Below are 15,308 nucleotides of genomic sequence, written 5' to 3' on the forward strand. Positions count from 1 at the left end.
TGCGTTAGTACCAATTCAATCCTAAATCTTTCAATTTGATCAATTTAATTCTAAACATTTTTGCATTGGTACCAATTCAATTCATCCGACAAATTTTGATCTAAAATAGGCGACATGGACACTAGCGATGCCATAGGATGACCGGCACTAACGTGGACATTATTTAATAGTATTTTTAAAAATATATATTTTTTAATTATTATTTTTTCTAAAACTTAGGGTTTGGTCGGCGAGGGACATCGGCAACCATCGTCGGCCCTGGGCAACGGGCTTCATAGTTTAGTGTGCCGCCGGCAAACCCTAGTTTAAAAAAAATTAAAAAATAATTGCTTTTTTGAAAAAAAAATATTATTAAATAATATCTACGTTAATACCGGCATCCACGATAGCGATTTTCGATCAAAATTGATCGAATGGACTAAATTAGTATCAATGTAAAAAATTTTAGGACGAAATGAAAAATTTAGAATTGAATTGGTACCAATGCAATAAGTTTATGATTTTTTTTTTCCTAATTTTCCCCAAATTTTTGGATCCATAAGCCTATTCTGCATGCTTTAAAGCCTAAATTCATGCTCACCCCGAGGATCTATCTACACCAGAATTCTCCTGATCCCACCTTGACATACGATGTAAAGGAACGAGACAAAGAGAAGAAGTTACGCAACAGATCCGCCGTCTCGATTCAATCGCATGCTTAAGTGCTAACTCGACTCTCCAACCTCCATGAACGCCTTGGCCTTGACGTAAGCCCTCTCTAAGGACGACCTCAACCTCCCCAAGTCCAACCTCACATTCTGCGACTTCAAGTACAAACCCATCTTCTTCCACTCCCCCTCCCACCACCGCCCTCGGATCCTTCATCGCCAAGCTGTCGACGCCGTACTGCTCCGCCAGGCTGCTCTCGTTCGCCCCGATCCTGTACTCCACGTACTCCAGCCCCAGCACCCTCGCCGGCCTCCCGAAGTAGGCCTCCGACAACCACGCCGTCCCCACCGGCACCACCTGCAACAGCACCGACCCCCGTCGCAGGAAAACCGCGTGGGTCATTGCCGCCCCGTGCACCCCTGTCATGGCGTGGCTCTCCTGCACCAGTCTGTATGACTCTGCCAACCGCACTTCATGGGTCGGCGCGAATCCCCTCACCTCGAACCCAGTCCTCTCCGCTAGGGCCTCCAGCTCTGCCTGGTTCAAGAATGCGCGTCCGGCGCTCCTCGGCCGGCTCACCAACACCGGTCGCGGCCTCCCTCCGGAAGCTGGGCTCGGTGGAGGAGCCACCGCCCTGCCGCCGCCGTAGACGCCTTCGAGGAAGGATGCCAAATAGCGCAGGCTCTTCGGATGCGGAAGCAGCTTGGGGTCGATAGTCATCGGAGCGTGCGTGATCAGCGCAACGGTGATGGACGGGAAGCAGAGAGTCTCCTCCTGCCTGTCCAGGTTGATGACCGGGCGGCGGCTGAGGTGGGAGAGCACGTCCGCGTACTTCCGGAGCCACCCGTCGCGACAATCAACGACCGCGAGGGTGACGTTGCTGGCAGGAAACATGGACTCGACGGTGATGAAGAGCGGGACGAGGCCGTCGCTGAACTCGTGGAAGAAATTGCCGGTGTAGCCGCCGGCGCTGAACACTAGGGCGGGGGCCGCCTGCGTGGCTCCGCACGTGGCGTTGGGCGGGGGCGAGGAAGAGGTTATGGTCAGCTCTTTGACCCGCGAGAGCGCACGCAGGTCCCTCTTCCGCGTGTAAGGGCCGGTCTTCACCGGGGCATGCGGCGGCGAGGCCCGGTCCAAGGGAGAGATCGTGGCGGGGGCGGGGTCCAGCAAAGCAGGGCCGTGGATGGTGCACAGATCGTAGGAGGCGTGAGATCGGTCGCAGGTGATCGGTGATCCGTGTATGTCCGATGATAGTGAGGCCGATGTCCTCGGCTTGGTAGCCCCTGGGACCCGTGCCCAGGCTTTTAGCCCTGCACGAAAGGAGGATGACCGAGATCTCTGAACTTAACGTGCACGTAAATTAATATTTGCGATATTTTAGAGTGCTCTATGGTTGACAATGCTAAATTCTTGTTTCCTAGCAGCTTAATTACGATCCATTGAAAGTTATAAAAGAATTTCTAAGGTTACGGTAGGATGTAAATTTATTTTGAAACCTATTGATAATTTATTAATTTAGTCATTCCGATTCAAAAAATGCTGACGTGGGCGATTTTCAAATTTTTGTGAATTCATTCATAATCATTTATACTTGGGAAATTTTCAAATAATGACATCAAGTGCTCTCATTTTCTCAAATTAAGGACTTGAAGTGGTTCTTATTTCAAATAAGGGTTTGAAGTGCCCTCATTGTCGCAAATAAAGACCTGAAGTAGTAATAATCGTTTCAAATAATGGCCTCACCTCGCCAGCCGGCTAAAAATTCAGATTGATCGGGGGTATTTTTCTCAAAGTACACTTTTAACTTAATTTTTAGTTAAATTAAATTAAAATTTGAAAAGCTGAAAAAGAAAAAAAGGAGGAAGAAGAAGAAAAACACAAGCAAGAGGGGTGGCCACCGCCCCAACGCCGGTGGGGGAGCGGCTCTAGCCGAAGGGGTCGCCGACGCCTCGCCGAGGGCCTGCGGCTACGGCTAGCGGGATCGCCGGCTCCTCGGCGAGGGCCGGCAACCCCACCGAGCAAAGGCAAGGGGCGGCGGGCCCTTGATGAGGCACCAATGACCCCACCGGCCAGAGCTACCGCCCCACCTGCATTAGGGCGGCGGTCACAGGCGGGATGGCAACCTCCCGCCCGTGTTTTCATCCCCTTTTTTTTTTTTTTTTTTTTAGTTTTTTTATTATTTTTGAAAAACTCAAAAAGGAAAAAAAATTTATTAAATGACTAAAATGCCCTTATTAATTGGTGAGTTGGGCCCTTGTTTTAGATTGATAAAGCCACTTCGAGTCTTTATTTGAAACAATATCAACTTCGGGATTTTGTCCGAGAAAATAAAAGCATTTCGGGCTATTTTTTTAAATTTCCCCTTTATCCTTTTCATTTATTTTTTTTCCCCTTCTTCTTGGTCTCTGGGCCTTGGTGATAGTCGGAAACCAACCACATGCAAAGGTTGTCTTTACCGAGACCTGGTGACCAGTGAGGGTCAACCTCACTAGCTTTGGGTGAGGCTCGACCTCGTCCGTGCCTAGTCGCCGACCATCATTGGAGGAACAAACTAAAAAAATTATAGAAATTATTCACGTAGGCATTGACGTTAACCGTACCACGTAAGATAGTCCACGTGTCTCAAGCCAATTCCGACACAAAAGATTTAAGATTAAATTGACTAAATTGAAATATTTATAGCTAAATTGATATTCATACAATTAGTTTAGACTTTTTTTTATTAATTTTTAGAGACTAGCCAAACCAATAAACCAATGATGATAAAAGAAAACTTCGAGAGAGATACCTTGAATTCCGGTCAAATCCATGAAGGATGTTAGATTGATGTCGAGGGCTAGAATCATCACGAGCAGCCCTAGACAAGTCACTGCAATCGCGCGCGTTCTCCTCATCGCACCGGTTTCGTTCGCCGTCCCACACGACCCTTATCAATGGGGCGCAAACGGGGTGCGCCGATTAAAAATCAGCACCCGGATGGGTTGATCGCTCCTCGGCGCGGTCCAGAACTCAGGCCAGGGTCCGCATCGCAACACAGATCTCGAGAGGAAAAAGAGATTCGATTCGTACTACGACGCTGGCTTTCTTCTCCATCACGCGTGCATTTAAGTATAGCTCACTGCTCAGGGTGGACCTCAGCAGACGAAGACGCCAGGGTTTAATTTAATTAAACGACGCACAAATACTTCAACTCCGCCTCAGATTCTCGAGAATCCGATCGGTGCTTCCAACAAGGAAAGTGGCCAAAACGACATTAATGGGCAAAAAACAGAGAGGGAGAGAGGCTCAAAGGTCGATCATTCGGGTGTCGTACGACAACGATGACGTGGCCGTCCTAATAATTGAACCAAAATCCCCGAAACGGACGAACGACAATCGATCTGGAGGATTCGCTTGGGTCGGATTCGCATGTCTCGCGATACATGGTATGAAATCTTACCTCATTTACTGCCCCTTTCATTCGAGCACTTTGCCACATTTCAGTCGGCAAAACGGCGTCTAAGATATCAACATTTATTTACGGCATTCATTTTAATATTAATATATTTTTAAATTATTTGAATGTCAATTTTTTTGAAAAACGGTTATTTCAGTACCAACTTCGATAAGTATCGTTGGAAAGCATACGTGGCTCATCGGAGCATCCTAGTCGACAAAAAATAAGAATCAATAAAAAAAATCTACATAATATTAAAAAGTAAAAATAAACTAAAAAACTACAAAAAAGAAGAAGAAGAAGTTAACGTTGCAGCGGTGAGGGCTCATAGCCCTCGACGCTGCAAATGCAAGGTTTTTTTTTTATAATTTTTATAATTTATTTTTCTGTTTATTTTTAAATTTTAAAAAAAATTAAATTAATTTTTAGTTTAAAAGTCCACATGGACTGAATTTTTTGCCATGTGGGCATAATTTTTTTTTTTAAAAATCCACATAATATTAAGAAATTAATTTAAAAAATATCATGTGTACTGTTTGGCCGGAATTGACACTTAAGTGATCGTTTTTTGTCGGAATTGACACTTAAATGATCGTTTTTCTACGATATGGCACTTAAGTGATTTAAGAAAATATTGACATTAAAGTGAGCGCCGTACACAAATATTGATACCCCATGTGTCCTTTTGCCCATTTCAATCCTTTTTCCTTCTTCTCCCCAAAATACGTTCCTAACAAATGGACAATTAACTTTCTCGATAAGTATTTGTATGCTCCGTTTGTTTCGTATAAAATGAAGGATTTAAACAATATTTGCCAAAAAATGATCGCTTGAACTAATTAGCCGGAGAAATATTTTTCCATTATTGTTGCCAATTCATATCTAAAATTCTCGTGGATTATGAAAATATTTTCCCCTTCATTCATTTGTGTAAGCGACACGGATTATCGCTTTTAGAAAAATATTTTTCAAATTATTCATTTTTCACGAAACAAAAGGAGCCTTAAAAGAATGGATTTTCCTATATTTGGTTGCATCTATGAATGATATGGAATGAAGTTTTCCGGCGTTTGTTACCAGAGAAAATTATGAAATAATTAGTTAATAAAAAATGTTGGCATTATCGACGACAATTTATGTTTAGATATTTCATAGACGATTAATATTCATTCATTTTTGCAAAGCGATCATTTCTAAAAGAATTTTTTTTAAAATTATTTATTTTTTCGAAAAATAAGCGCCACCTAAACAACGGTCCATTTATCGCCAGCCAAAGTTTGTTCCTGCCGTAAATGGTCTCGCGTCGCGACGATGGTGACGGACCGTAAAGCCGTAGCGACAAGGACTTTTCGTGGTGCTATCCGAGAAAGGTCGATCGATACATCGACCAGGTTGCTCGGCCCAGCCCAAGCCGATCCCTGCAATCGCGGGTCGAAACGTGGGAAACTGACCCAAAAACAAATAGAAGACAAGAGGAAAAAGAAAAGTGACGAGAGCATATCTCTGCTCACGAAACATTTTTTTTTCCTTAAAAGGACGTTTTATATGATGAGAACTGCAAGGAGGCGACACGAGCTTTTCCTGTTGGGGCGGGACTTTCTCGGAAAAGGCCCCGAGAAAAGAAAAGGGCTCCACACAAAAGACGAGCCCCCTCGGAATCTTAGGGGGAGTCGCGCGAGTCGTCGACGTGGACGCGCACTGGATTTTCATTGGTTGATGGGTGGCTCGACTTATCCAAATTGATATATATACCTCCTAATTTTTCACTTCATTCTAATTATGGAGCACGCCAATTTGGATTTTCTTAATCCTTACGATATATGACTTTTTTCTATATCTAATTGACGTTTCGAATTTTCATTAGTAGAAATGTAAAAAATGTGACATCTTGAATTGACTCACTCATGTATCGTCAACTTTAGCCCATTCCATACCGAACCTTACGGTTTTGTTCTTTGATATACATGTGGGCACCTTCTCGGGAGGTCATTCATCCCGAGAATACTTTCACCTTAGCACACTTACAAAGTTAAGCATTGTCATTACATTAAAAGGTACGTCCGTGAGTTAATTCTAGTTTTCACATATGTAATCCAGAATTGCTCTCCATTTATTTGGTGCACAGTTCGGTTCATTCTTGCCCCCTTCGTCATTCTAAAAGCCCGTCATGAGCCTCTCCTTGTTCAAATCTTTTAGCTCCGACGATCATTTTCCGCACTCGTCGGATCGGATCAATATAGGAAGAGTGCTTTACACTTTAGGTAAGCCGTAATTCATTGGAACATCTTGTGATTTTCTTATTGTTTAGTCTATTTGTCATTGGGGAGATCTCGTAACTTCTCTCTCGAAATCTTGCGGTGCGGGTCGTGTCCATAGCCATTTGAACAGTCTTCCGAGCCTATGTGGCAGGGGGCATTGTCATTTGGCGTGAACCTGGGTCGGTTTCTTAGGCAAATGGGTTTGAAAAGCCCAAGATCTGTGGGCGCAGATGAGGAGAAGGTGGGGAAGAGAATCTTGACTCAATTGAAAAGAAAATTCACTTTCTGAGATCATGATTCTCTACCCCGAGCTTCTCCACTTGGTCTAGAAAGGAATTCTCTTTCGAAAAGCATCACCGACCCATCTTGAATCAACTCGTAATGTCGCCGTATCTTCAATTTTGTGTCGGTATGTCCGCATTCTTGTCTTCGAATCGCGTCGACGACAGATCCACCCCAACCCAGTTCGCGATCCGCGACCCCGGTCCAACCCCAGCTCGATACGCGCGAGACCCGTAAAAGGGGGAGCCATGTGAGAGGCACCAAAGAGAAAGGCAATGCTTTATTTTGTCCCGGCGACAGCTAGGGGGGATTAGCAATAATTGACATTGTTGCTCGGTGATGATAACAACTGTCTATGCAAATGTATGCGATGTAATTTTTGAAAATCCAAACAGCTAGGTGGAAGTATTTTTCAATTTCGACCGTTGATTTATTTATTTCCAAAACATTATTTACGGGGATTCTTTCCTGGGACCAATGGAGAGTTTTGTCCCGTGTCCATTGAGCTTTGCTCCTTTCCGAAAGCTGTCCGTGTCTCCTTCTTGCCTTTGATATTCTAATTACTAATGTTCATTCGTACCCCTTTAAGGAAATATAAATAAAAAATCCACGTGCAGCATATGGCCGGCCGGCAAATTTCCCTCTTCTAGACAATTTCCAATTCTCGAAACATCTAAAAAAAAAAAAAAATACAAGAATGGACGTAGAAATTCAATGGCAAAAAAAACAAAAAAAAAACAAAATGAAGACCCGATAATCGATTCGATGCGGACTACTTGATTTCAAGCGCCCCAAATCGGGCGAATCCAAAATCACTACCCGGGTCATAATTCACAGTCGGGCCCCTACCCTGACCCCTGGTGGAAAAAAAAAAAAGAAAAAGAAAAAGGGTAAAGTCAGTCCACGAGCTTTTCTTGAGAGGGAAGCTTTGGCCAAAACTTGAGCGAAACGCATTGCAGGTGAATTTCTTGGAGCGAACGATCTAAGATAAGGTAGATCTCCCACGTCGCATTCATAATCGCAGATATGGGGAGTCAAAATGGAATTTTGGATTGGGGTGGCGGCGGCGGGCGACGGACGACGGGGATCTTCGTTCCTCCTCTTTGGAAACGCCCCGGCGGGGGTGGGGTCGGGTGGGGTCGGGCGGGGCGGGCCCCCCCTCCCCCGGCCACATCTAGGTTTAGCCAAATCTTTCACACCAGTTGCGGGGGTGACTTTCGAAAGCTCCACATTTTTTCTTTTTCTTTTTCTTTTTTTTTCCTTTTCCTTTTTTCCTCCGACGTACGATCGTGACAATGCCAAAGCCTTAGGGTCTGGTTGGGGGGACCACCGTCAGGTCTCTCGCTTAATCATGTCTCTTGCCAAATTTCACTTTTCCACGCCGTGACGTCATCCGTCGTTCGGGGAAAGCCGTTGATTCTCGTCCGTTTGGCGGGTGAGGAAAAATTGGCTTTCGCTCGATCTAAATTTATTGTTTTTCAATTCGCAGAGAGCAGTCTTTCGTAGACATGGTTAGTTTTTTTTTTTTTTTGGCCGTCTGATGATCGTAAAGTTCGGGAAAACAATTTCCAGGGAGACATTTTCTTTTTCCTTTGAACAAATGAGCCGTAAATATTAGTCCGGACGATCTCGGTGCTCGTAACCCACCAATCAATACACCGATCGAGGATAGATTTCTCTTCGATTATGGGCAGTGAAGAAAACGAATCGCTTAAATCCGTATCTCCAATCCGATCAATCACGACCCGCTATATAATATATATGTGTGTGTGTGTGTGTGTGTGTTATAATTGGGTAAGAATTGAAGTCATGATGTCTACATGACGGGTGAGGGAAATTTGGTTTTCCCTCGATCTAAACTTATTATTTTTTAATTCGCAGAGAACGTCTTTCGTACACACGGTTAGTTTTTTTTTTTAGCCGGTCTGAAGATCGTAAAGTCCGGGAAAACAATTTTCGGGGAGACATTTTTTTCCTTCGAACAAATGAGCCATAAATATAAGTCCGGACGATCTCGGTGCTCGTAACCCATCAATCAATACACCGATCGAGGATAGATTTCTCTTCGATTAGGGGCAATGAAGAAAACGAATCGTTTAAGTCCGTATCTTCAATCCGGTCAATCAAGATCCGCTATAATATATATATATATATATATATATATATGTTAATTGGGTAAGATTTGAAGTCCGTGATGTCTACATGGCCACCAACAAAAGGAAATATCTGCCTTTATAGACGGGATTAACCCTTTTGCGGGACTGGGCGATCCATTTCCGTCTGCTGAAGCGAAACATCTTTCTCGATAATGACGTGGGCCCACCTCGTATCATCCCCTTCCGCCCCCTCCTCAGTCTGTCTTGTGATCTTTCAACAACCCCCCATTATTAAAATCATTTTGGAATGGGATGCGCCTATTGGGGGCAAATCGGTCATTGCTCCAATTGGATTCCCAGGGGGTCAATTCTTTCTCTCTCTCTCTTTTTTTTTTTTTTTTGGGGGTTTGGTCGGATTCTTATTTATTTATTTTTTTTACATTCCCAAATGATTTAATAAAAATGAAAAAAGGATCGGAGCTTTCTTAGGAGGAGGACTCGACAATGAACCAATTTTTCGTGGTAAATTCAGGAATCGAGCCCATTGCGAATGATTTCATGTCTGAGACGTTGGTCTGAAATTTAAAGCGAGTCTTATCTAATTTACCCTCGGGATTCGTTGCACCCTGGGCGGGCTCACTTATGAAAAGAAGATATAATTTGTAATGTTGTGGTATGCCCGATTTCTTAAAAAAAAAAAAAACCTAAATTTTAGCTGCAATCCCAATTCTACCTTGATCATTTTATTTTTTTGAAAAATAAAATCACCAGCTTTCACTCTAATCTCAAATATGTATGTTTTTTTGGGGGAGGGGGGGTCGAGAATCTCTGATATGTCATTCATCCAAAAACATCACCTATGATGTCTTCAAAATCATCAACAGTCATTGTTCCATGTGAACGTGAGGTTGCTGGTTGAAGGCGCGGGTCCTTCTAACAACCTTCTAACTAGCCCTGATGTTGATAATAATGAATAAACTAGTGGCGATTTTCATAAAGGGGGCAGATTTGGTGCTATAGTGAAAGCATGTATCTTTTTTCAAGGTTCGAAAAAAAAATTTAGAATCGGACATAAAATTGAGGATTTTTTAGGGAATTAAGCCTATCATCGTATACTTCATACCACACTGTTAGTCTTGAAATGAAAATCTTTGTTAGTTGTGGAGGATTAGAATGCAGATAGGAAAACCATACGTGATCGTATTTCCTTCTTTCCGAGGCTCATTCGGAGCCGACAGCAATTCCTCCTTCGAGCCTCTCGGTTCACGCAGATTCCGGATGGGCCATCGTATCGGGTCTACTCCATATAGTTCACTTTATCGAGCGAATGAATTCGAAGACATTTCCTCGTGTGGCCCATAACTCCGTGGTACGCTCCGATTAAGGTCACTGTTCAAGTATCATTGTCAGTTGAGAATCGCAACTAATCAAGTGACTTTTATTATAGAATAGATCGGTATCAAATGAATGAACGTATTGACATTAGCGTTGCCGTTGGGGTTGGGGTTGGGTTAGGAATGGTGTTTCATTCCGGTGTCCGGTCAAAACGTTTGTCCCTTTAATGCATCGTCCTAATCAAGGCTCTTGCCTAGCCAGCAGACGTTTCCTTTTCTCTTTCTTCTGTAGTTTTGTCCAGTTGGAAAATTCTCGAACTTGAGGAGCCGAGATGAGATTTGACTGCGGATCCTCCATTAGTCAATGTTTACAAAACAAGTTAATTACCCTACTCTCCAACTGAAAACTGTGCTAATTAAACCAAACCCTCGGAAAAATTATTCAAAAAGTCTTAAATCAATTATATTTTGGCTAATTCAGCCATTAACTTTGTAATTGTGCCAATTTCTTTTTTTAGTTGAAAGGAAAATTTTAATTTCACACAAAAGAGAAATGCGTGATTTCAAGGCAAAACCAATCCCAAAGAGTTACACTGCAATGCAAATTTGAAAAATTAATGAACTTGGTAAAGCGGGTGATTGTGCCTATTGAGTATTAACTCTTTCGATAGTTTATCAATTTAGTCATTCCGGCCAATTTTGACAGGAAATTACCGCGACCGTCCTACGTGGCATAGTCGATGTTGACGCGACTTTTTATAATTTTTTTAATTTACATGAATTTAATTTTTCTTTTCTTTTCTTTTCTTTTTTTATTGTTAAAGGGCATCAAGGTGCCACCGGCCACCGGCAGAGGCACGGCGACCCTCGCCGATCGTTGGGCGTGGGCTACGAATCCAGCCGCTAGTGGCCCTTGGCCGACCTTTAACTATGAAAAAGGAAAGAATATAAAAAATATATATATCAAATACTTTTCATGTTAGTATCGACCGTGCTACGTATGACGTCCAGCGTTAATGTTAGTAATTTTCGATCAAAATTGGCCGAAATGACTACACTAGCAAATCTTCAAGAGCTTTAGGGCTAACATTGACCAATTTAAAAAAGTTTAGGACTGAATTAAGGGCCGTACAATAGGTTTAGAACTTTTTGCTATGTCATGCTACTTTCGTTTAAATAAACAAACAGTCAAAATGACAAAATCTAATTATTTTTTTCTTACCATTTTTTTACCATACAGAATCTAATTAAGGATAAACTTTTGAGCAATTTTTAATTAACCCCAATTGCTGTTAAACTCGAGTATGCAACGCAAACGGACCGGACCGGACCGGGGGATGCTAGCCCTCGTCCCTTCGATGCGTTTCAATCGTTTCGCATGCATTGCTTGGCAAATACATTTATCTATCTTTTTTTTTCCCTGCCTCCTATATTTACAAGTGCTTTTACTTTCGTATCATCAATGGCCATCAGATTTGGAGTAAATGAGCTCGCGCTTAATTACATATCCAGACACTAGTCAGGATAAACAAAAACGATCGAGATCTGATCATTAATAATCTTTTTTTTTTTAATTTTTTTCTCTGCCAAGGGAATTTGCATCCGATTCTTCGGTTGATTTTGATTTTCTGGAAAAGCTCGGAGATGATCGCAGTCGATGAACGAATTGGGAAAACTCGGAGATGATTTTCTTTAATTCACTTTTTTTCGCGAAAAATAAAATAACTTGAAAAAGTATTTTTTTTTAAATGATTGTTTGTATCCATCATAATAATGAATGAACGAAAAAAAATTTGCATAGTCAACATAATATTTGGGCATACATTATTCTCGACAACGAAATTTTTTTCATTAATTTATTATTTTACGCGATTTAAATGATTATTTTAAAAGATATTTATCGAATTATTCAGATTTTTTTTAAGGGGCAGAATGGGAATCCTGAAATTGCCATCCCATCTCCTCACCCCCACAGAAAAAAAAAAAAAAAGAGGGTGGAAAAGTCAGTTTCCAACATAAATGTACGTGATTAGGTTTGTTTGGTTCACATCTCACTTTTGAGATATCTCTGGCTGGGTCGTGGTGGCCCCCCGGCAGGTGACATTCTTAATTAGAAATAAAAAAAATAATGTCTCTCACCTCTGATTTGGATCTCATAAATTATTGTTACTTTTTTTTTTAATTGAATTTCATGCTTGGATAATATGTAATCTCCATTTTCTAACGCAACATGGCAGAGACGAGCTAATCGGTATGTGTATTATTGATTTGCCGAATCTTCGATTGAGTTGTGACTAACTCATTATGCCCGTGGTCCGTACGTTCGAGATCGATGAATCCGCAACCGTAACTTTACCGGCATGTCTCGAGTCGGGCGGCCTCTCCGAGTGAGGTTAGCAAATGCCCTGGCGCATGAGCCGACGGAGCTTGAGCTGACATTGCGATCTTGAGGAAAAAAAAAAAGAGAGGGCCCTCTTACTCGCGGGCTTCCGGAGTTAAAAAGTTGGTTTTAATCTAATATAAACGTCAATAAGTATGCGACCCTGCTCGTATACCAAATGATTGAGGGGTGGGACATCGGTATCATAGGTGTGGGGTTCGACTTTCGTGCTTTACATAGAGACGGAGAGACGAGAATTAGAGATAGAATGGACAAAAAAATCTAATTCAAACCAAAGGAATTGTCATTAGGGATCAGAAAATATGTAAGGATAAATAAATCATCGTCAAAAGAAATATTTGAGGAGGAGAGAGAGGCAAGCGATTGCAACGAGTTAGGTGCGGTTGTCTGGTTCATATTTAGCATCGAACGCGGTAGAAGAGCATAAAAAACGTTTCCTCGATTCAAAATTACGAGGAAAATGATGACCGAAATGACAAAAAGCGAGGACACGTAAGACAAAAGAGATCCATAGAACAAGGCTAAGCAACCTGTGTTTGTCCACACATTAAACACATTACGGGAGGCCAAAAGACACCAGTTCGTTCTCCCTAATCTACCTTTAACCATAGAGTAACGTTCATTTGTCTACGAAAATTATATATGCTATGTATATTCATGCAGCCTCCCTTCAACTGTCGACTTAACCTTTAAGGTTTGATTTTTTCCGATGTGATGCTGGGGTCGGATTATGCTCTTGTTTACATCGTGGGTGTAGCCATTATTCAAATTCCGTGGGTTAAATTAATCCGTTCAATTCGCTGAGTTGCTGAACTCACAACAGTCCTTCCTCGATGCTTCCCCTATAATTTGCGCCGAGTGGTAGAATGTGCAACTGAAATGCTTCTCTATCAATGATGCAAATGGAAAACCCGTCGATGCACGGAATTCAAACACGTCTTAGCCCTTTCCGAACTGATTAAATAGAAAAATTTCGTTTCGAATCTCCATGACATTTAATAACTGGATAAAAATTTATGAATACACTGTCCTAAATAGGCCTAATTCTACACCAAGCTAATTTTTGTCTCATAAAAAATCTCAAACTTTCACTTCATACACAAATTTGCCCTCCATTATCTTTTCCGTCCAGTTATATAGTTCCACATCGTTTTAATGTTCCAAATTATTAATATTTTTTTTCGTTTTTTCCCTTTTCCTTCTCCGTTCACTTATACCATGACAAGCCACCATCAACCCAGCCATGAGATCATTTAACCTTGATCGGTGGACTTCGGAATGCTGCACTGGGTTTGTTACAGTAGGCACAGCCGGCACTTCCGTAGCCATGATAGCTCTTGCAAAAGTGGCGTGACTAAGAGGGTTGGAGTTGGAGTTGGAGTTGGAGTTGGAGTTGTAGTAGCATAACTTGGTTCTAGTGGAATCACGGCGAGGGCATTTTAGCTGTTCTTGCTCTAGGAATTGAAGACTCGTCATGGTTTAAAACGGTGATGATGAGTCTTGGTGCATTTTCTTCCCTACTTTTTTAGTGAGACTTACCAAAAAGAGATTCAAGTTTGGAAAGTTTTGAGGATTGAAAATGGTTGAAATCAGGGTATTGAGGCCAAATTGATTCGATTTTGAAGTGGATCCATGAGTTAGAGCTCAAAGGGCATGTGCGAAACTGAATCTTGATCTCGTTTGGTTTAGGTTAAGAATATAGATTACCTTAAATGTGAGGTCTCGCTCCTCAATCATAGTTGTCAACCTCCATTAATGGAGGTCGACCATAGAGCACAGCGAGAGAGAGAGAGAGAAGAACTTGGGCTCATTTTGTCGTCGACCGGAAAGCTTTGGGAATGACTGATCGAAGGTAATGACCATAAAAATGCCTTCTTGAAACTTGAAAAATTGGAACTGAAAATGGGGGTGTTGGTTGAGATTGTTGGATATGATTCCAACGATTGTCGATAGTCGCATAGGGGTTGTCGGAGGTCGCGACGCGGTGTCGAAGGTCTAGGTGGCGATGGGTGAGCGCGGGTGAACTCTGGTCAAGTGAGTTTGTGCGAAAAAAGTCGATGAACAGTGTCTTTCACACGGGTTGTCCATGGCGCTAGTAAAAGGAAGAAGGATAAAAAATCGACCGGACTTGTGTACTCGAAAACCTATGGGGATACATAGATAACACAGTCCCGATAGGAGAAAAAGATGATGTCATCATACAAAGGGCAGCTAAGAATAGCGTGAGCCCCATTTGAGAAAAAAAAAAGAAATTTAATTAAACTAGCATGTAAAAAATGACATAGATGACACATGGATGACTCCTCGGATTCTAACAGCATAATTGGATGGAATAATAACGGAAGGCGGATTTGGGTATGAAAAGCAAACCGGTATTTTTTGCAAGACAAAAAATAGTTTGGAGTAGAATTGGGACATAAGCTAAAGTTTGGGGTTTTTAATGGAATTAGGCAGTCCTAAATAGAGGGGAAAAGCCACTTCAAGCTATGCTCATTGTGGTATATTTTTCATTTTCTTTTTACACCAAAAACCCCAAACTTGTATCGCATGATATATTTACCCCAAGTGTTTTTTTTTTGTGACATTAAAAAATCCAAACTTATACCGGTGTGACACATTTACTCTCAATCAAAATTTCGTTAATGAACGAACGCTACTAAAAATCTCATATGATTGCCTAGATGGACAACGGAAAGCAAACGGTACTAACGTGACGACAGTAAGGGTGGTAGCTATGGCAACGGTAAGGGCGGGGGTAGCGGCGGTAAAGACGAAGGAGGAAGGAAAAAAAAATCTTGACCAGGAATAATTGTGTGGCATAGGTCTAAGTTTGAAATTTTTGGTGTCATAAAA

At 42.0% G+C, this 15,308-nt stretch overlaps 1 protein-coding gene across 1 annotated transcript; it reads right to left on the reverse strand.

The window, feature by feature from the left end:
- Positions 1-576: 576 nt before the first annotated feature.
- LOC115754439 (xylan glycosyltransferase MUCI21-like) lies at positions 577-3,542 on the reverse strand. Its single transcript, XM_030693445.1, has 2 exons — positions 3,437-3,542; positions 577-1,958 (listed from the first exon to the last, which is right to left on the reverse strand). Exons 1-2 carry the CDS (start codon positions 3,540-3,542, stop codon positions 577-579), a joined length of 1,488 nt encoding a protein of 495 aa, XP_030549305.1.
- Positions 3,543-15,308: the final 11,766 nt, after the last annotated feature.

This window comes from Rhodamnia argentea, chromosome 5 (genome assembly GCF_020921035.1).
Source record: "Rhodamnia argentea isolate NSW1041297 chromosome 5, ASM2092103v1, whole genome shotgun sequence".
NCBI classification, from domain to species: domain Eukaryota; kingdom Viridiplantae; phylum Streptophyta; class Magnoliopsida; order Myrtales; family Myrtaceae; genus Rhodamnia; species Rhodamnia argentea.

Bases quoted from the DNA above. Each gene is read 5' to 3' on its own strand.
- LOC115754439 (XM_030693445.1), bottom strand. From the start codon at position 3,542: ATGAGGAGAACGCGCGCGATTGCAGTGACTTGTCTAGGGCTGCTCGTG. The intron at 1,959-3,436 runs GTATCTCTCTCG...CCTTTCGTGCAG, and splicing joins GGATTTGACCGGAATTCAAG to GGCTAAAAGCCTGGGCACGG.